The 22,560-nt window shown below is 43.8% G+C and overlaps 1 protein-coding gene across 2 annotated transcripts in view; it reads right to left on the bottom strand.

Annotated features, from left to right (window-relative positions):
• Positions 1–2,072: 2,072 nt before the first annotated feature.
• The window catches only part of CNMD (chondromodulin), a 43,305-nt gene continuing 22,817 nt past the window's right edge, over positions 2,073–22,560 (bottom strand). Inside the window, exons 5-7 of one of the 2 annotated variants that reach the window (XM_005213543.5) lie at positions 21,789–21,942; positions 16,032–16,201; positions 2,073–10,706 (exon numbers count right to left, since the gene is read on the bottom strand). In XM_005213543.5, coding sequence (XP_005213600.1) covers positions 10,494–10,706; positions 16,032–16,201; positions 21,789–21,942 — 537 coding nt within the window. In that variant the 3' untranslated portion in view covers positions 2,073–10,493. Of the gene's footprint in view, positions 10,710–16,031; positions 16,202–21,788; positions 21,943–22,560 lie in introns of both variants that reach the window. The other variant, NM_174269.2, reaches the window with a different exon arrangement.

Here is a 22,560-nt window from a genome sequence, read left to right as displayed (position 1 = left end):
CATTATTCCTGACATACTCTTGTTCGTTAAACTTGGGAGCTCACGCTAGTTTTCCTTGTTCAAATGCTAAAATTGTCTTAAGGTTTTTCTCCTACCTAGTTACACGTTTTAGAATCAGTGAATCCCTGATTTTTTCAGTAAAATTGAAATGATTCAGATTTAGTCTATTTGTTCCAATCATGTTAGCATTTTACATAAGTTCTCAATTTTGGCTTGTCTGAAATCTTCCAAATGTTACCTTTGCTGTGCTTTTAATTTGATTTTTTTAACTCTTACGTATGCATTGAGACTTCTCATACATATCTCATTGACTTTATTTTCTCTTACAAGGTTCAGTTATAAAAAAGATGTTTCAAAAACAGTATTGTTGGCCCCAAAATAATTCTTTTATATTAACTTTAATAAGTATAAAATAGCCACCAAATAAGTAACCCATCAAAGTAAATATTGACACCTGTTATTTATGGTTAAGTAAATTTAGGTTTTCTTCTGTTAAGACTTCAAGGCTGGTAGGTTTTTAGTAAAATGCTCATGAGTGTGAAACCCCTCATCTGCCGTTTCTGCAACAGCAGCTCCCCGACGGCTGCTGAAGTTGTGATGTTCAGTAGAAGGAAGCTTGAGCTGTCTGCTGAGTGGGGGCCAGCTCCCCGCCTTCCCCACTCCCGTGTGTTTCACCTGAGGGGCGGGAATCAGCAGTCAGCTTCCAAATCTGAGATCCCCAAATCTGCTGTGTTTGTTGATCTTTTGTCACTTGTCAACAGCCCCTTCTCAAATTCCTCTTCAGTAAGTTTGCCTTTTTAAAACTTTTTTGAGAGCCTTGTGTCATTCAGAAGTTCCTCCATGACTTCAAGGAGGAAAATAGGAATAAAATAGTCTTCAGTGCTTATAGATGGGCATTTGCAACTATACTGCTCCACAGTACAAGCTATGAGCGCTCTAAACAACAGTAAACGATTACACGTGCTGTGTGCTCAATGCTCCGTTAAGTGCAGTAAGTGGCAGTGCTGCATAGTGGTTAAACGCGTGGACTCTGAAGACCGCCTACTTGAGATCAGTCCTGGCTACACTGCTTACCAGCTGTGTGACAGCGGGCCAGTGCTTAATGTCTCTGTGCCCCAGTCTTCCTGTTGATGAAACTGGGCTAATACCCACCTCGTGGGCTTTGATGGGTGGAAGGCATTAATTCTACAACTATTTATCCTAATCCAGATGGTTCTAAAAACTAAACTTGTGTGTGTGTGAGTCAGTGGTTAAAAATAAAATCTAAACTTAAAATATGAATAGTCATACATTTTGCTGCAGAAATATTCATTTGTTCACAGAATGCTAATGCTACTGCAGATCCTGCTGAGGTTATTATAGAATACATAATATATCTATATGACATTCTAAAACTTCTGAATTCACAAACACATCTGGCCCCAAAGTATTTGAATCGGGTTATATGTACTTACATATGTAAAGTGCAGAGAGCGGTTGCTTAATGTTGTGGATAACACCAACATGCTTTTAGGCTGAGAGGTTTAAATACTATAGAAAGCCTTTCTAAGTTCAGTCCTTCAAGATTCAGGATTCTGTCTGAAGAAGGTATATCAGCTAGTTAAAAATAATGTGTAATTTAAAAATTTTTTAGCAAGAGCATAAAAGCTGATTGAGAAACTTTTATTTTGAATCAGTAGTTATTTTAATTTACTTAAGCAGAGCTTAAATATGCACGTGTTGTCAGCATTACTTTAAAAAGAATCATGAAGTGTGGCCAGAATATACAGACTGTGTGTAGACTGTTAAGGGACTTCCTTTCAGAAGTTCTTTGATTTTAATTCCATTTTAATTTAAGTCTCAAGACAGAAGAAAACTATTAGGGCTTATAAAAGCAAGTTGCAAGATCTCAGCACTTGGAGCCCACCACATTCTGTCCTGTTATTTCCATCCGTGTACAGAGGCTGACAGTTGCTTTTTGCAAGAGTTAGTTCATTGGTCTGTTCCCTCTCTCCCCTGCTCCCTGCCCCTCAGACGGTCAGTGGGGAGCAGGATGTCTGTGCAGTACCTTGTATATACACTGCATGCGCAACTACAGACTCAAGTTCAGGGGGCTTCTCTCTCAACTGCCACTTCTTGTCAGTCATTTGTACTCTAGCATTGACCTTTTCTGTGACCCATTTTACATAGATGAACACTTTGCTAATTTAGCTGGTTTAATGTAGTGCCTATGAAATATGCTAAGAAATTGAATGTATTTCCTTGGAAATACTACTTAACTATTTTGCTGTTTATTAGTTGCAAAGTGATCAGTTTCTTTCATTTTGACTACCACAGAGGTAACTTATAGCAGAAAGGATACTAAAACATGAATCTGAAATCTTAAAATCCCTATTTTGATGTTCATAATGGTGTTTTGAGGACAGTGACTTAACCCTTCTGAACTTTTTTTGCCCTCGATGCGGATTACCTGTCAGGGCTGTGAGGGCTTAGTTGTCCTGACTCAAAAGAATGTGGCCAGCAAATGCCAGAAGTATAAAGTCCTTGATTTTTTTTTTCCCCCTCAGTGCTGTTGAGTATTGGAATTCCTAAAAAGAAGATAACAGATTTGTTACCTGTGCTGTTCAAGGGCTTTTGTAATTGAGCCTCAGCCATCAGTATATAAATTTCTTCAGGTGTATCTCTCACTGCTTCATGGTGCACCTGAGATCCAGGCACACAGGAATAGACTAGGGGTTTGCATACTTTTTTATGTAAAGGGCCATGTAGTGAATATTTTAGACTTTGCCACATAAAGACTACTGCATGTTCTTCTTGTTTTTAGCTTGTCTTTTGTCTGCTGTCTCTCAAATATCCCATGTGTTTTCACCCCTTGCACCCAACCTGGAAAGCCTGTTGCCTTCGTTGTGTCAAAACTGGGCTCCTGTGCTGCCTCCAGGAAGGCTGTGTGATCTTGTGCCGCTCTGTCCGCCACTGGCTTTGCAGCAGTTGGATCAGGCTGCTTGCTTTTGGTTGAGGCACCTGTTAGAGCCATTGATAGGGAAAACCAAAACCACCGTAGCATGTGAGCATGTTTGCGAGCTTGATCTGTCTTTTATCAAGTCACTGCAGTTGACTCATTTCTTCACTCATGTCACTGGGCTGCTTTGGGGAGGGTGGCGCGGGCTGGCTTCCAGCTTTGTATCTGCAGTACTTCCCTGGTGCATAGAGAGGAACCCTTCACAATTTGGTAAATGGTCTTGATGTTGCACGCTGCAGAGAGAAATGTCCTTGTTTTCTTCTCTTCGTTCTTGAAGTGTCCTCAGTTAGAATACTCTTGTGAAGTCCCCCGTTCCACACCCCCTCATTCACTGCCACTCCAGCTGTGATGTGGAGGGGTCTCGCGGACGCCTTTGTAAGGCACCTCCAGAGTGTCACTGGTTTTAGGGTTAGTTGTGTGGTATCTGTTCTACCCTGCGTGTCCTACGTCTTTATTCACTTACTTTTGAATCTTTGATGCAGAGCACATAATGCCTTTCATGTAGTAGATATGCAAGTGTTGGAACTGTTATTTTACACTAAACAGTTTTAAAAAATTGTACTTTGTTTTTAATATGTGACCTTGATATTATTTATTCATCTGCATATAAAATAGTGATTTTTAAAACAGATGACTAACCTCCGGTCATGAGAAAATCTGATTTATTCTTCGGTTATCTTCATCACTAGAGGGAACAGCAGTTATGTAACTAATCAAAAACCATGTGATATTCAGGTGTGTTGTGATTAATTCAAATTTTTAGTTTCCTTTTATTTTCCCCTCAGTGTTTTAAAACCAAAATATGTGGATTTCCTAAAAGAACGGACTGACATTTACTTTTTTATTAGGTTAGTTATTCTTTGAGAAGAGATTTTGAGCCCAAGAAACTTAGGTAGAGTAGAAGAGGCCAGAGTTTTACGAATCTAGGAATTTGTGCGGAGATATGCACAGGTCTAGAAGCCAAGAGTGAATCAAGCAGTTTCATTTATAAGCATACCAACTTCTGGAGGTGAACATTTGAGCTGCTTACTAGTACGTTTTTTTTTCTGGAAAACCCCCAGAGAAATGCTGAGATACTGAATACTATATGAACCTCTTTGGTGAGAGTTGCATACTTTATTTTTGTAAATAATACTAATACCTTTGTGGTCTTTCTGTCAAAAGCCATACTTTTTTCTTGGAGTGGGTTTTCACTTTAATATAGGTAATGGAATAATATATAGAGTAATATAGATATGTGAAAAATTCATATTCATGGCATCATACCCATTCTCATCAACACTGAAGGCCAGGTATGTACCAGACACTGTTTCCAAAGCAGGGGGCTGCACTGGTGGATGAATTCTCTGCATTTATGGAGCCTAGCTCGTGGGGGAAATAGGCAGAGTGCATGTTAATGGTGTTAACTAGATGCTGAGGGAGAAAACGGCATATGCAAAGAGGACAATTGGTGGTTGACACTTGATGTAGGAGCCCAGTTGAGAACTCAGTGAGCAGGTGATGCCTAAATACAGACTTGAAGGAAGTGGAGGGAGCCGGGAAGATGCTTGAGAACCAGCACTGCCAGCAGAAGGAGCAGAGGCTGCTGGGGATGCGGCGGTGCTGGGGCGGAGCGAGTGAGGGGAGACGGGGTGGCTGGAGGTGGTGGGGGCCTCCGTCACCTAGGGCCTTGCTGGTGGTCCTGGTGAGGTGATGGTAGCTAATGCCAGGGCTCGCCCCAGCTTAATGTGGAACCCTGTTGTTCTCGGTGCTGTCACAGTTTATGTCTTCACATTTTATTAAATGTACATGCAGTCAAATGTAGTTTATAAATCTAACAGTGATTGCAGTGGAGTTTACTTTGAACACCTGATGATGTGAATGAATTTGACTTACAGTTTATGACTTAATGGTTATATGTGAAATCCTTAGGGTCAGTATTTTATTGAAATATTTATTTCTGTTCTTTTCACATTACAGGTGATATTACATTTCAGTTTAATCTTTGTTTAGCAAAGCTGTTTCCTGTTCTGGAATCTAAGTATAGAAGACTAGATACTGAGGTGAAATTGGGTTAATTAGAACAGCTGATGATGAACAGAAACTTAGTAAGTGTGGTACAGGATTAGATGTTGAATAGAATTGTCAAAGATCAGCAGGCATGTTTTTATGGGCCATCTGGCAAGACTAGAAGTAGTTTTGGGACCTATACTCCCTTAAACATGTATTTGCATTCCATTCCTTGTCAACATGAGACAAAACAAAAATCAGAATTTTAGAGCCAGAATGAATCTTAAATACTGACTAGTCTAAATCCTTAGTTTTACAAAGGAATTTTTTCCCAGACACACTTGTATATACTTTGTTCATAAGCGTTCTTTCACTTAGACAGATAGAATTTAACTTACATAAAACTTAAGCTGTTTACCCCAGTCTTGAGCTGATCTTCTGACAATTGTCCCAAATGCCAGGCAACTAAAAATTACAGCTTTGGGAAGGTATTCTGTGTAGGCTTGAGGGTGAACAACCTCTGCCTGCGAAGCTTGTTCCTTACAATGTAGGCTCTCACTGCTTTCCTCCCGAGATTTGAATCAGTAGGTTTGTAGGGCCCAGTAAATCTGTTTATTGTGACCTGGTGACTTCAAAGTATGTGACCTGGGACCTTACCCTTAAGAAAGTGATTTCATAGACTAAAAGATTAAAAAGTGAAGTTATTAGTGCTCTTCATCTCTTATGTCTTATTTCCAAAAAATTATAGAGACAGGTGAAAAGCTACTCGGGATCTTGTCCTTTTGAAGAATCTGTTTCCCTCTAATGTAGATGTGAGGCAGAGGAGAGGTGCTTAGTGATGGTTTTTGTTCCTCTGTCAACAGAACCTTACGGTCATTACAAGTCATTGAATCCATATAACCATGTGGTGTTGCACATGATGAAAATCTTTTTCAGTCAAGTGAAGCAAATTGAGACCATTTGGACAATGTGCTATTTATTGTTGCTGAGATATTATTGAGCAGCAAATACTAGAGTAGTCAGTATCCATGGAGTATATATGGAATATCATAGTATTGATTTAAATAAGGCAACTTCTTTAGCAACTGGAATATTCTCAGATGTTGTATGATTACACATAGGTGCTAAATGAATTAAACATTGTAATGCTGGTTGATTAAGTCAAGTAGGATGTGTGTTAGGGGAGAGCTTTCTCGAGTGGAGATCTTTCTCACTTCGTAGCTGTAGTTTCCTTAGCACCTTCTAGGCAGGAGTATGGTTTTAATTAAAAAGAAACCACTTGCCTTTAAAAGCATAATTTCCTGCTGAGAGGAAGTTTATGCTGGGTAAATTTATTCCAGGTCTTTGACTGTGTCAGTATAAAGTAAATCCATCATAAAAAAGATGGATAATGGTCTATGTTAAGGAAATAAATAGGCGGTTGAAAAGAAAATTTTTGGTAAATAATCCACACCTTGGGAAGCTGAAGAACAGGAAGCTAAGGAATTCATGTTTTTAAGAAACTGCAAGTAAATGTGCAAATATAATGCTAGTTTTAAGAAAAAGTGTACAGAGTATTTCTTCCAGACTATCTCATTGCTGTTAAGATTTTTGCAGCCGTGTTACAGATGAGAAAAAGGAGATTGATTCAGTTGCAGAAATTTGATAGGAAGAGAATTTTTGCACAGGAGCAGGCACAGAAAGAAGAGAAATGTGACATGTGTAACGTTACTAGTAAACTCACAGAGGGAGCTTACAGTGGGGCATGCTTCTTAAAACAAATGGTGTTTAATAACTTGGTGGTTAACCTAGGGACTTCTTTATAGCTTTGTTACTGGTCTTTTTATCAACCTATGGTGATAACATAGATCCTAATAAAGACTGACTCTTGTATATTTGATTTAAAAACTATTAAGACATGGTAAAGGTTCAGTCAACCAAAACACCTTAGAAAATAGCATTAGCTATTGCCAGGTTAGGCTACATCAATACATGCGCAAATGCATGTATAGATGTACCTACCTTTACATAGGAAGTACCTAAAAATTGTATGTAAATTGATTACTTTTGAATGTAAGCATTTTAAATAAAATCTGTAGTTGAGTCAATCGATACTAACTTAAACTGGTTCTGTAAATTGATTCTAACATACTGGGCTTTTTCAGAGTGAAACCTGTATATGCATATAAAATATGAGCATGCATATATGTACAAAAGCCCTTAAAAGGAATTCAGCTTTCTTTTATAAACAGCAAAACTCACTCTGCTTGTAAAACATTTTTGCTGAAGTTTGCGTAGTTGACTTAAATTTGCACCTTTCTCTCTGCATATGCTACTGGGGCTATCTGCATGTAGATTTTTGTTGACGCCCTCCTTCCCCTCAATAAGTCAGTTAACTTAAGAGGAAATGTGACATTTCTATAAAATAAATGTACATAAAACAAATCAGCATATTCAGCTTATGCAGAAGTAAAAATTATTCCACTCACACAAGGAATTTCTACTTTGTAAAAATGTAGCTTGTATTTCGGACTGTAATAAAATCTGGTATAAGAACACCTGTTAAGTGGGTTAAGTGATTATTCTGAATATATTTGCTTTTTTAGTGTCAACAGTTATTTGAGGTGATGGTGGGAAGGGGGTTTAAGGATGAGGTTAAGCAAATTCTTAACATTGTAGAGGAAGTTTGTTCAGTGAGGTATGTCATGTGACGTGGATCACTTCCTGAAACCCAGCAGTACTGTTTTTCATTTTCTCTGCTGACATAGCAGCACCGATCACGTTTAAGACTACTGAGTCAAGATGGGACTCGAGGACCTTGAAAATGAACCTGTGGTGTCCTAAGGATTGGTCTGCCTCACCACTGAGGATTAGCTAAAGGACAGGTCGAGGTTCAGCACTGCAAACTGGGCAGCATTTGCAGCTTTTGGACTGACCAGGTCAGAGGTCCCTTAGGGATTAGGAGCAGTTTGTGAAAAGTTTGTATTCTGCAGTGTCCCCTCTCCCTTAACCAAATATTCTTCTTTGTACACTCGATTCTTCTCTTTCAAAGTAGACCTTTCGTTTTTCTCATTGAAAAATTTGAGTCTCTTTGTCATTCCTGCATTTAATCCAATTTTGACTTTCCCCTCTGTCCTTAAAAAGGTCAAAGCTTTGGCTCAGATGGTAAAGAATCTGCCTGCAATGCAGGAGACCTGGGCTTGATGCCTGGGTTAGGAAGATCCCCTGGAGGAGGGCATGGCAACCCACTCCAGTATTCTTGCCTGGAGAATTCCATGGACAGAGGATCCTGGTGGGCTACACAGTCCATGGGGTCACCAAGATGGACACAACCAAGCAACTACACTTTTTCTTTTTCATCCTTAAAACATCCATTTTTTCCCCCTGCTATGTTGACTTCCTTAGGTGCCGAGTGACTTTCATAACAGCATAATCCCATTATCTAAGTTATCCACCTATATTTCATTTACTTGTGGTGCTTTGAAGAGGGAGCATCTTTTCAAGAGGCAGCCTTCCTTCCCTCGTGATTCACTGTCCTCCTCGCTAAGGCTGGCACCCTTCAGTGCCCACATGGAAAGCTTCCAAGGGGCTCCATGTAAAGTGGAAACGACCAGCCCCCTCCTTGCCCAAAACCTTCCGTTGGTTTCCTTTGCCTTCTGTGTGTGTGTGTTCAGTAGCTAAGTCGTGTCCGACTCTTGGTGACTCTGGACTGTAGCCCTCCAGGCTTTTCTGTCCATGGGATTTTCTGGGCAAGAGTACTGGGGTGGGCTGCCATTTCCTCCTGTTCCTTCTTCCCCCAGTAAACTCAAAGTTGACATGCAATATCATTTGGAGCTTCTGCCTCTGTTTCCATCCTGACACGCCTGCCTCAGCCTGAATGCTTCGTTTCCCTGCTTAACCGCACAGCCTCACGCCTCTACCGGAACTGCTCCCTCTGCCTGGAATGCCCTTACTGTCACCACCTGGCCGACTCCTGCTCATCCTCAAAGACCCACTGAAGGCCTTCTCTTCCCCAGAAGCCCAGTGCTCCCAAGTCTATCCAGGCCTTTGGTGTACTGAAGCCCAGTCATCTGCCTCATGAGACCGCAAGCACTTCTGGGGTGGGATCACTGACTCCCGTCTTTTTTCCTCTTTGATTTGCAGAGGCAAGTACATAGAGGCTGCTGGGTGATGGAGGTGGGAGGTGGTGTGCATAACCATTGGCACTGACTTGCTTAGTAGAGGGGCAACCATTTTGAAAATGTAAAATTTGTAGCTGCAGGAAGTTGGTGCTGCCTGAACAGTGTGACCATACATGTCAGTGTGTCTGTCCTTCATCCCTTTTTTCTCCAAAGACCTAACTTGCTGTTCATCCCATTTAATGTAGGTATATGGGTGTTCGTCTGATAACCAAGTTTCAGAACTAGATGTATAGTAGTAAGATGTCTTTAGACTATGGGACCGTTGTGGTATCACAACCTTTCATCTCTCTGAATCTTTGTGTTGTTTTGGAAAACTTACTTTCTTTAGGAAGGTTTTTAATCTCTTAAAACTATGAGAGTCAAAACTAAAATGTCAAAAATATGAAATACCTGTTCATCTTCCTGATCTAACCTCTCAATTTTTAAAGACAGTCCTTGGTCCTGAGATTCTTTCTGTCATTATAAATAAGCCATTCCTCCTCAGCCGTGTCTGTCAGACAGCGCTGCCCGCCGTGTTATTAGGAGAGTAACTCAACTGGTAACTGAACTATGTCAGCAGCCCAACTTGTACTACAAAGGTGGAAATCATTATGCTGCTTCAAGCCCGAAGACCACTTAACTGACAGCAGCTTGAAAGGGCTGTGAAGACCTGGCTTTCAGAATGTCGGTGGAAGCGCTCCCCACAAGTCTGCTTGGCCTTGCACTGAGCTTTCTTCCTCATCCTAGAGCGCTCTTCCTGGGCGCCGCTCTCAACAGGCCAGCCTCCTATTCCCAGGGTCTCCCGAGAGCTGCTGCCTTCAGGGTGATGTTCACTCTCAGGGAGATTTCATTAGATATCTCATTCTCCCTTTTTTGTCTCCTTTTTATCTGGGAACTCTGGGGGCACATTTGCAAGACTAGGAAAGAACAATCAAGATTAAGAAAAACAGGAATTCTGAGCAAATAACAACAGAAGACAATCGTTTTAGTCTGTGAATTGATTTAAAAGTAACTCAAGTGTACAGTTGAGATCTTTGATATATTGTAAGTAATTTTTCGTGGTTATTTCAAAATAGCTTGGTAAGGAAGGCTTAAAAGCAGACCTTCCTGGCAAAGAAAAGCAAAACAATAGCAAGTAATAAAAGGATTATTATGATATTTTAGACTTAAAACTACCCTCTCAGTACTTCTGCAATTCTGAATAAAGTTCTTACATAAAGCATTGAAAAGTATTCTGTTCAGTGTCTCGAATAACATTGCTCAGATGGAACAGAAAATCCGTCATGGTCCCTTTAGCTTCAGGATGCCCCAGGCTTTGGTTGTCTCTGGAGTTTGACTTCTTCACAGCGCCTGCTCCCTGAACGCTTTCACACCATGCCCAGGATGCGGGCCACCCACCAGCTACAGGGCATGATGACTCTGCAGGCGGAACGGCAGCCCTGGTAGTTATAGGGCCATGGGTGGTAGCCCCCCAGAGGCTCACAGATCTTCTGGCAGTGGGTGTAGCTCCTCCTGCATTCTATACAGCAGATTCCTTCATGATCCAGTCTGGGGTCGAATGTCATGCTTTCTCCTTCCTGCTGCTGTGAAATAAAAGAGAATTACTTGTGTTTCCTTCGTGAGGCGACATTTATAGCACGCACGTTATTTTAAAATAAGGTCTTAAATGTCTCAGTGGTACCAGCAATCACTGTTTTCCATAAGGCGCTTTCAATCTTTAAAACCTTATCATTCAGAAACCCTTCTAAACATGAAGGAACTTCCACCCTGCCTGATCGGTCACTTACAGGAAGATTCTTTTTTTTTTAATGGTAAAGTTTCTCCATTCCCAGGTGGTACTAGTGGTAAAGAACGCACCTGCTAATGCAGGAGACAAAAGAGACAGGGGTTCCATCCCTGAGTCAGGAAGACCTGGAGGAGGGCACGGCAACCCACTCCAGTCTTCTTGCCTGGAGAATCCCATGGACAGAGGAGCCTGGCGGACTGCAGTCTATGGGGGCACAAAGAGTCAGACGTGCCTGAAGCAACTTAGCACGCATGGTTTCCTTATGCCTTCAGTGAGCCATGGTTACCACTCAGTAGTGGCTCAACTTGTCTTAAGTAGGAAAATAGGAAGGAAGCCTGATTCAAAAGTAGCATTTCTGCCACTGCTGAGGCCCCCTGGCATCTTGTAATAATGGTTTCCAGGGCTCTGGGGAGCGTATGTGGGATTCACTGGTCCAGGCTAACAACAGATTGCTTTTTCACTCGCAGTGGCTGAGAACGCTTACCAAGTCGTCTGGCTTCTGCCTTCGTGTCAATATAAGGGTCTGTAGCCCCCAGGAAAGGGCACCATTTACTGTGTAAAGATTGAAGACTGCAAACTTTACGTGCTAGTTTGTATGAGCCACAATGATAGTTAACTACCAACTTGTACTGAAGTTAAAGTCACCTTGTTACTCACTTGCTCAGTGGTGTCCAACTTCTGTGACCCCATGGACTGTATGTACCCCGCCTGGTTTCTCTGTCCATGGAATTCTCCAGGCAGGAATACTGGAGTGGGTTCCCATTTCCTTCTCCAGGGAATCTTCTCAATCCAGGGATCGAACTTACGTCTCCTGCATTAGCAGGCAGATTCTTTTACAACTGAGCCACTTGGGAAGTCCCAAGGTCAAAGACTCTGATGCTGGGAGGGGTTGGGGGCAGGAGGAGAGGGGGACGACAGAGGATGAGATGGCTGGATGGCATCACTGACTCGATGGACGTGAGTCTGAGTGAACTCCGGGAGTTGGCGATGGACAGGGAGGCCTGGTGTGCTGCAATTCATGGGGTCACAGAGTCAGACACGACTGAGCAACTGAACTGAACTGAAGGTCACCTACAGAACTCTATTTTCACTGCTGGAAAGATCACAGAACTGGAAGAAATTTGGCACCTGCCAAATTGTGTGTCTGGGTTTCCTTTTCATGAATTTCTAGGGGTATAGATTCTATATTCTCTTTATTATGGCATTGCATTACAGTGGGGGGGGTGGGGCGGGGAAGTCTTTATCAGTAGTGTAAATACTTTATTCAATTTAAAGCTCTTTCCTGGAGGAACAACTTGGCGGAGACGCAGCACCAACATAGGTTAGACTTCAATGAGCCAAGTGAACTTAAGCAACCCTATCACCTTTTCTGGTGTACTTTTTTTATTCAACTATTTTAGGGGTGGGGGGCATTCAACTGTAAGAAATTTCAGACCTAACTGAAAAAAATGGAGAAAATTGTGTACTTGAACATCATTTAGATTTGAGAGTTGCTAACCTTTTGTCATGGAGAAGGCAATGGCAACCCACTCCAGTACTCTTGCCTGGAGAATCCCATGGATGGAGGAGCCTGGTGGGCTGCAGTCCATGGGGTCGCTAAGAGTCGGATGTGACTGAGCGACTTCACTTTCACTTTTCACTTTGATGTATTGGAGAAGGAAATGGCAACCCACTCCAGTGTTCTTGCCTGGAGAATCCCAGGGACGGGGGAGCCTGGTGGGCTGCTGTCTCTGGGGTCGCACAGAGTCGGATACGACTGAAGCGACTTAGCAGCAGCAGCAACCTTTTGTCAAATTTGATTTTTTTTAAGTATTTAAAATTCTAAAGTAAATTTAAAGAGACTTGAGAGCATTGTGACATTTCACCCATAAATATGTTAGAATGTTTCTCCAAAATAAGATATTTTCCTGCACCACACTGCCACTAGGACACCTCACAAAACTAACAATTCCTCAATACCATCCAATAAACTTAGGTTCACATTTTGTCATCCAAGTATTTGTCTTACTCCCTAACACCAGGTTTTTGTTTTTTTTTTTTAATTCTTCAGACTTTCCATTTCCTCCTCCTGCTTTATATCTTGAAAAAGTTTTATCTGGGACAGCAAAATAAAAAACTCCGATTTGAGGGGCTTCTCGGGTGGCTCAGTGGTAAAGAATCCACCTGCCAATGCAGGAGACACAGGAGATGCAGGTTCAATCCCTGGGTTGGGAAGATCTCCTGAAGGACACAGCAACCCACTCCAGTATTCTTGCCTAAAAAATCCCATGGACAGAGGAGCCTGGTGGGCTCCAGTCCATGGGGTTGCAGAGTCGGACACGACTGAGCACGCGCGCACGCACAGGGCAGGAGGAGCCAACAAGCCTGTGGCTGAGGCATCTCCTCACCTGAGGGGCCAACAAAAGTTTGTTACGATTAAAAAGTTGGCAGAAATCTCTAGTTATTGAGATATTTCTGAGATACTTCCTTAAAGGGATAAGGGAAGGATGGAAGTCGTAGGGAAGATGTTCCTGCTTACAAGCTCAACACTTAAGAAAGGAAGAAACTGCTGTGTGGAAGTTTTTCAGGAACACAGGTCCCTGAAGTCCGGAAGCAGGGCGCAGTCACATCCTACCCACCTCCTGTAAAGGGGCTGAAGCCCCCCCTAGACCCCGGTGCAGGGAGGCCAGCTGCCTGGAGAATAACTTCTGTCTCCACATTTTATTCCTTTATTGTTCTTTGAGCTTTAGCGAATGAAGTACCATGGCGTCCTGAATTTTCTAGTAAGCCTTGGGTTACTTCAAAATACTTTTTGCTCTACGTCTTTTTAAAATATAAATATTAGTCTAAAATGACAAACTAGAAGATATCTTGCAACACATGAAACAATAAAGGACTGAGGAGGCTATACAGGAAAGAAAATGCGCAAATGACTTCGTGTATGAAAAGATGCTCAGCCTTTCAGAGAATTAAAGACTGGCCAAGACAGGAGATGCAGTTTTACACCCAAGACTTTACAAAGTTTGATAATAAATGAGGCCTTGCATTACCATTTGAAGACTTGCAGCTGCTATAATTCCCTGGAAGGCAATTTAGTGTCCTCCATTAAAATGTAAAATTCTCGTCTACTGTGACCCAGTAAACCCACATGTGTCAGTACTTATGCTAAAAAGTGAGAAAGTGTTAGTCACTCAGTCGTGCCTGACTCTGTGACTCCATGCACCGTAGCCTGCCCGGCCTCTCTGTCCATGGGCTTCCCCAGGCAAGAATTCTGGAGTGGGTAGCCTTTCCTTCCTCCGGGGGATCTTCCCAATCCAGGGATCGAACCCTGGTCTCCTGCATTGCAGGCAGATTCCTTTACTGCCTGAATGTGAGATACCCAGGAAAAATGAGTAACTCCCGGGCAGCTTAAAATTCAGGATTAAATATCTGAATGGGAAAGGGGGGGATGTAGATCTCTTCTGGCGGGGTCAGTGACTTTAGGAGAGACGAGTGGACCCTTAGAAGAACACATTGGAGGTATGATAGTTTGTGATGAAATTTGTCTTGAGTGTGGTGCTGACTTCACTCTCCTCCTGTGATGAGTCCATCTTCCCTGGTTAATGAAACTCCCCGGCAGGGGATTTATGACAATACAATTCCTTCTGGAGGATTTGTCTTAGGCAGATAAGGGGAGTTCAGAGAAAGCCTCTCTCTGCACTTGAGTTTTTTAAATGCCTACAGCCCAGAGCCACCAGGAAGGGCTTTTCTGGTGGCTCAGCTGGTAAAGAATCTGCCTGCAATTCAGGAGACCTGGGTTTGATGCCTGGGTTAGGAAGATCCCCTGGAGGAGGGCATGGCAACCCACTCCAGTATTCTTGCCTGGAGAATCCCATGGACAAATGAGCCTAGTGGGCTACAGTCCATGGAGTCGAAAAGACTCGGACACGACTGAGCGACTAAGCACAGCACACCACCACGGAAAGATATATTCCCTTCATGTACAAGAAGTATGGATAAGACTGATAGCTAACATGGAGCAAGGTAGTACTTACTATGTGCCAAGCACTGTGCTAACAGCTTCATCTGCATTACCTTACATCTTCTTTCTCATACCCTATGCAGGAGGTACCAGGTATATCTTATTAATGGTATTGGAGGAATATTTACATGCCCACCAAAGCAGAACTGTCTCAATTTCTATACATTTATCCACACAATAGAATACAAGGTCACCATTAAAATGAATGAGGTGGATCCATGTAAGAGATAGAGTAGAATTCCTAAAATACTGTATTGTAACTGGAGAGACAGCAAAGTAAGGAAGTTATGTATGTTCTTTTGTGTTAAAAATTGTGTGTGTGTACACTTATGCAGAGGAAGTGGGCAAACAGCCATTGTTAATAGACTGCTCAGAGGAGGGTGTCTGTGGTAGAAGGTAAATTCGCTTTTCATTGTATACATTTAAAAACACGTATTTTTTTCTAACTAGTTAAAGTACTAGTTTATTATTTAACTAGTTAAAACACTAGTTACACATAAGTACTTATTTTTCTGATTTCACTCCCTACAAAGTATCGTCTTGATAAACTACACTTTGTTGAAGATTTGAGAAGATTTTAGCATGTTGGTGCCATCCTTACAAACACCAGTTCTCAAGGTTTTCATCTGAAGTGTTCGATCCCCTATGTGAGTCTGTCTCCCGAAAGGACTGAGTGCCCCCGAGGGCAGGAGTTACTCCTGTGTGCCCAGGGCCTGGAGAATAGCAGGTTCTCTGCAAAAGTCTGACGACTGAATGAATATCGTGGACACGGGGAAAGAGAGTGCTTTCAATCTGTACTGCCTGCAGGGCATATGCTTGGAAATATTTTTAAATAATCGAATTCCTGATGTGAATAGGTCTTCATGAATTTGCCTGTGACTCAAACGAGCAGAAAACAACCTTGAGTAAGGAGTACAACCCGTCAGGATTTTACGCTACAGAAGTGATGTTACCCTCACTTATAAACTCTGCAATAAGCAAATGAAGATGTATTTGAAATAATGGAATAAAAGTCTCCATTGACTACTAAGTGCCTTGAGCTCTCAAGCGGCGCCATTGCAGCTTCGGTGCTGGGTTTCACGCGCCCCGGCGAGCTGTGGGGCAGACGCCAGCACTCACGTGGTAAGGGTTGTCTGGGTTGAAGGGCTCTGCGTCCTCTTGGACGCTGGGTCTGGTTCCGTTGTTTGGTCTTCCAGGGGCTGGGGTGCCCTGAGGGCCGCTGCGTAGTCTTCTTGTGGTCGTTGTGGTCACGATTTTTCTTACCAGTTCTCTTCTTTCTCTCTGGATTTCTACAACAATACGAAAACAACAACAATAAAACTGCTGTGAGTTATTCCCTTTTTTTTGTTAAGGAAATTCTGTGTTTATAGGGTGAAAAACATAAGAAAAAGATATAAAAACAAACACACGAGTAGATCCTATCCTATTTAAATATACACATTTTCTTAAGACTAAAGCATGTTTCAGGCTTGGGTTTAACATCAGGTAACCAGACTTTGGTTTATAATGCTGAGGCAGATGGTGTAAGACAACTGACAAAATCTTGCAATTCCCTTCCTCAGCCTGCCTGTACCTGTTGGTCAGTGGCTCAGTCATGTCCTACTCTTTGTGACCCCATGGACTATGGGCCCCCAGGCGCCTCTGTCCCTGGGATTCTCTGGGGAAGAATACTAGTGGATTGCCATTTCCTTCTCCAGGAGATCTTCTTGGACCAGGGAATTGAACCCGAGTCTCCTGCATTGGCAGGCGGATTCTTTACCACTGAGCCACCGGGGAATCCCCTGCTTCTCCTTAGGGGCTGAGAAAGTAAAGTAGCACTTTCCCCCCCCTAGTGAAAGTGAAGTCGCTCAGTCATGTCTGACTCTTTGCAACCCCGTGGACTGTAGCCTACCAGGCGTCTCCGTCCATGGGATTCTCCAGGCAAGAATACTGGAGTGGGTTACCATTTCCTTCTCCAGGGGATCTTCCTGACCCAGGGATCAAACCCGGGTCTCCTGGATTGGAGGCAGACGCTTTAACCTCTGAGCCTCCAGGGAAGCCTTTCCCCTCTAGCCTCCCTTGCAATTAGGAGTGGCCAGATGAGACCTACGCAAAATATGCTACTGCAGCTTCCAGGAAAGTTTCTGTTTTCTTGCTGAAAGGGACGGACACAGCTTCCTCCATCTGGTTTGCTTTCCTTGAATGTAGACGTGATATCTGTGTCACGTAGCAGGCAGTAAGCTAGAAAGAGAGTTGATGGCAGTGCCAAAAACCTACCTTCCTACCTCCACAGTTCTAGCTGTACGAAAAAAGTCAACCTGTATGTATGTGTTGAAGTCACTGTTGGTTAGCTGTTCTGTTACTTGCAGCCCTATGCATTCCTCCTGGATTTACAATATACGTATAAAGCATTACAGTCTTTTCAGGAGATTTATTATTATCTTGGTTGATTCTTTTTTGAAAAAATTATTTATTTTTGGCTGTGCTAGGTCTTCATGGCTGCTCTTGGGCTTTCTCTAGTTGCAGCAAGTGGGGGCTACTCTTCGTTATAGCGGCTTCTCTTGTACCTCACGGGCTCAGTGGTTGTCCACAGCATGTGGGATCGTCCCAGATCAGGGACTGAACTCGTGTCCCCTGTATTGGCAGGCGAATTCTTAACCACTGGACCACCAGGGAAGTCCTTGGTTGATTCTTTTACAAATTCTGGGAAAGAATAAGCAAATACTTTTATACACAAAGGCATCTGATTAGCAGATGCAATTGTTAGGCTTGAAAAGACCAAGTAACTCAGCTGAGATCACAGAACAGGTGGCAGAGATGAGTGTCTCTGGCTTCCAGGTCAGTGCCTTTGCTCTCCACTCTGCCTCGTGGGTCCCATGGCTGCTGAGTAACAAGAATGGAGAGAGGACCACAGGGGTGGCTTTGGTGTCTCTCTGAGCCTCAGTTTCTTATACTCTAAAATGGGGATAATATTAGTATCTAGCTCACAGGGTAGTGATAGAGGTCATGAAAACTTTGTCTCAGGGTTTTAGCATAGTGTTTGGCATGGAATAAGCCCTCGAATGTTAGGGGATGATGGTATGATGCCATGTTATCTGTGAGGGTGTGGTTGTGTGCCCAGCTGTGGATAGCTTCCATGGGTAGCCTCTTGGTTTCTTAGGCAGGGCTGGAGAGGCATTTTGGGGGACCTAGATTCAAATCTCAGACTCCATTTCTTTTTCTTTTTCCTAATTAAACATTTTAAAAAAATCAGTTGCACTTCTTTTAATCAATGACCTCAGGAGAGCGATTCAATCTCTGACCTTAGTCTCTTCATTTATAAACAGGGAGTATGACTAGTTACCTGGACAGTTGTTAGAATACAGTGTGTGTTAAGTTGCTGCAGTTGTGTCCGACTCTTGCAACCCCATGGACTGTGGCCCACCAGGCCCCTCTGTCCACCGGTTCTCTAGGCAAGAATACTGGAGTGGGCTGCCATTCCCTTCTCCAGGGGATCTTCCCAACCCAGGAATCAAACCCACATTTTTTACATCTCCTGCCTTGGCAGGTGTGTTCTTTACCGCTAGCGCCACCTGGGAAGCCTGGGTAGTTGTTGGCAAAGATGAAATAAGGACAAAAGGGAAAGCGTGGCACACAGCCCACGGGCAGCAGACCTCGGCTCCCCGCCGCTTCCCTCTGACCTGGTCCAGTCACTCCCAGGGCTCTGACGGTTCAGCTCCGTGACGCTGACGACCTGCCAGCATCCAGCTCTGAGGGCAGGGGCTGCCGGACGTGGCGCTGGGAGGCTGTATTAGAATTAGGTGGCGGGGATCCCGGCATCCTTGGAAAGGGTTTTATTTTGCTGTCTTTATTGTAAAATACACCGCATTTATGAGAGACTGGAAAGAAAATCCCTCACTTTTAATGTCTATGCTATTCCGTCCTGTGACTACGCCGACCAACATTTAATTTAATTCTTTTCAAATCTGGGGGCATTTAGGTGATTTCTGCTTTTCTGCTGTTGTGTATAATGTGTGTAATTCTTGGATGGATGGGGTGATGATTGAATACCTACAATGTGTGATTAATTCTTAATGATACATTACTGAATATTTCAGAAGGGATCACGCTGTTAGACTGTGAGGGAACAAGTCACAGCTCTTTCTCAGAGGGTGAAGGTTCTCATTTTATCAATCATCCTGCAGCGCCAATAGCATCGTCCTCCCAACTCTGCCCCCAGACACCCTGTCCCGCTCTGTCCTTTTTCCATAGCACCTGTGTGGGTTAAGTCACTTCAGTCGTGTCCAACACTTTGTGACCCCACGGACTGTAGCCCACCAGGCCCCTCTGTCCACAGGATTCTCCAGGCAAGAACACTGGAGTGGGTTGCCATTTCCTCCAGGGGATCTTCCTGATCCAGGGATTGAACGCACATCTCTCTCATCTCCTGCATTGGCAGGCAGGTTCTTTACCACTAATGCCACCTGGGAAGCCCCCCGTAGCACCATGGATTGTACCAAATAATTTTCTTATTTCGGTGTATATGCAGTGTTTCCCCTAGCTACAATGCAAAATTCCTGGGGGGCATGGGTTCATCAGTGCATTCCAGGTGCCTAGAACAAGTAAATGGCACATAATAGATGTTGAATGAATGAATGAAGTCTCTGGGTAAGAGGCATGTCCTCAAACAGAAAGTGATTAGAGAGAGCTCTACATGGTGGCAGAGTTGGAAACTTTGTCCTTTTTTTTAAAAAAAAAAAAAAAAAGACTTTTTATATGGGCCATTTTTACACTCTTTATTGAATTTGTTACAATATTGCTTCTGTTTTATGTTTTGGTTTTTGGCCAAAAGGCATGTGGGATCTTAGTTCCCCAACCAGCGGTTGAACCTGCACCCCCTGCATTGGAAGGCAAGTCTTAACCACTGGACCACCAGGGAAGCTCCGAGACTTTTGTCCTTGATTGGAAAATGTGACAAGGTATTGGAGAAGGAGTTCCTGGGTGATGGGAGGCCCATTCCATGTGAAGACAGGTGAGGAATAAAAAGCCAGAAGTTGTAAGTGGCCAGAGAATGAAGGTGTGAGCACTCACTAGAGCAAGACCCAGGACGTGCTGTGCTAAGCTGCTTCCATCGTGTCTGACTCTGTGCAAGCCTATGGACTGCAGCCCACCAGGCTCCCCTGTTCTGTCCCGGGCTAGACCCAGGACAGCAAAAGCAGTGGTCCGTTTGGCAGCCCTCCTTCCCAGTGCCCTAGGGTGCGGCAGACACTGCGCAGAGGATTCTCTCTCACTGAGCCTGCACGTGGCCTCAGAATTCTGAACCTGCTCTTCCAGACAGCTGCTGCCAGTGGCTTACAAACTGCATCCTGTTTGCTTTGCCTGGGCTAAAATGTAACCACTTTATCCAGGCTTTGGAACTGAATAGGACTTGTGAACTGGAGGAATGAGTTAGCCATGGCAGAATGAGAAGCAGGGACTTTCTAGGCCTGGTGTGTGTTTTTCAATTGTGGTAAAATATATATAAAACTCACCATCCTAACCATTTTAAAGTATACAGTCAGGCATTAAGTACATTCACACTGCTCCGCAACCATCATCACCATCTATGTCCCAAACTTTTTTTATCTTGCAAAACTGAAGGCTGCACGCATGAAACAGTCATTGTCTGTCCCCGTCTCCTAGGTCTGGTGGTTCTAATCCCCAAATTCTCTGTATTTCCATGCTGTTCTCTCTCGGTGTTCAGTGTAACTTTCTGAGAATGTAGCCCACTAAGCTGTGCTAAGATGGGGGCCTTTTCCCCACCAATAAACTGGAGCTGCAAAGTTGGCGTCTGGGAGGTCAGTGGGGTGACTGTGGTGGGAATCAAGACAGTAGATATTCCTGGTGGCTCAGTCGGTAAAGAATCTGCCTGCAATGCAGGAGACCTGGGTTGGGAAGATCCCCTGGAGGAGGACAGGGCAACCCGCTCCAGTCTTCTTGCCTGGAGAATGCTATGGACAGAGGAGCCTGGTGGGCTGCAGTTTCTGGGGTCACAGAGGGTCCGTCACGATTGAGAGACTAAACAACGACAAGCGTTGGGGACATATGGAACCCCGGGAAGGAGCCTGGCTGCAGGGCTCACCTGCCCTGGAAACGGCCCCAGGTGTTTCCACCTGGGAACTCCGACCTGCTCTGAAGCCAGGAGCCCTTTCTTTATTTTTCTTGGACTTGGAAGTGGGTGTACGAGCCTTGGACTTGAGGAATCTCAGCCTGTGTCCACAGCTGCTTGTGGCTATCCCATGATGCAAGGTTTGAGCATAATTAAGATCTGGCAGGGGCTTCCCTGGTGGTTAAGAATCTACCTGCCAAGGCTGGGGACATGGGTTCGATCCCTGGTCCAGGAGGATCCCACAGGCCACGGGGCAACTAAACCCACGTGCCGCAACTCAGGAAGCGTGTGTGGCTAGTCTGTGCTCCTCAACAAGAGAGGCCACTACAGTGAGAAGCCCGTGCACCGCCATGAAGAGTAGCCCGCGTTTAGCAATGACGACTCACCACAATCAAAAAATAATTAAATCTTTTACCAAAAAAAGAAAAAGATTTGGCAGTAGGATAGATTATTAGTCCCCTGATTCTCTGCTTTAGGGATAAAAAAATGTAAAATTGCAAAGTGCAATAACGGAGAGGCGGGCAGAGCAGAAGCAGTGGCCGAGGGGTCCCGGGCCCACCTGCATCCTGTTGCCCGCTGCTCCGGCCCTGCCCTGTGACATTCACAGCCACCCTGCCCTCCCCTTTGGTCTCTTGTACCGATTACTGAGACCTGCGCCGTGCACCTGGCTTAGCTTCCTTGTCATGTGCTCACGCCTGTGCAGGGGCTCACAGGAAACCCACGCCGGCTGGGAGCGGTCCAAGCAGCTTCCAGAGAATTTAAAACGTTACCTTTTGGGTAGGTTGGTTTAAGCCAGAAAATAGGAAGGTCGCCGCAGAGTTCTAAAACTTTGGAACTCAAGAAGCTGTTGTCCTTCACGGGCTGATCTCCAGCCACCCAGATGAGAGAATTTTCTTCGTATTTAACTGGCATGATCTTGCCTTCCTGTAGATGAAAAGGAAATGCGTGGATCAAAGAGGGCGGAGGAACACGCTGTGTGTGAAGATTCGTGTGTTGGTAAAAGATTATTTTGCCCTATAAAAATGAGTTTAGGATTAGCAGATGCAAACTAGTATATACAGGATGGATAGACAACAAGGTCCCACTGTAGAGCCCAGGGAGTTATATTCTCTATCCGGTGATAAACCACAGTGGAAAAGAGTAGGAGAAAGAACAGATATATGTATAACTGAGCCACTTTGCTGTACAGCAGAAATTAATGCAACTTTGTAAATCAACTATACTTCAATAAAATTTAGAAGACAACTTCATGAGAATCCAAAGGCATGCACACACACACAGACTCTGAAGTCCTCATCTCTTTGTAGCTCTTTTCACAACATTCCACACCCCTCATGCCATCCGGCCTTTGGATGATTCGAAGGTGTGAATCTGAGCGTCTTAAGTAGAAGTGAAAATTACTTGATGCCAACTTTGAGATTTCAGTTAATCTGATATTTTTGATCAAAGATGTTTTGGAGGAAAAGCGATTGAACGGACTCTAGAATCCGATAGAGGAGAGAGGCGTCCTTCGTGTGAAGTCAACGTCCTCTGGGCCTTGTT

This window comes from Bos taurus, chromosome 12 (genome assembly GCF_002263795.3).
Source record: "Bos taurus isolate L1 Dominette 01449 registration number 42190680 breed Hereford chromosome 12, ARS-UCD2.0, whole genome shotgun sequence".
Taxonomy (NCBI): Eukaryota; Metazoa; Chordata; class Mammalia; order Artiodactyla; family Bovidae; genus Bos; species Bos taurus.
This window is presented reverse-complemented; position numbering and strand designations above follow the sequence as displayed.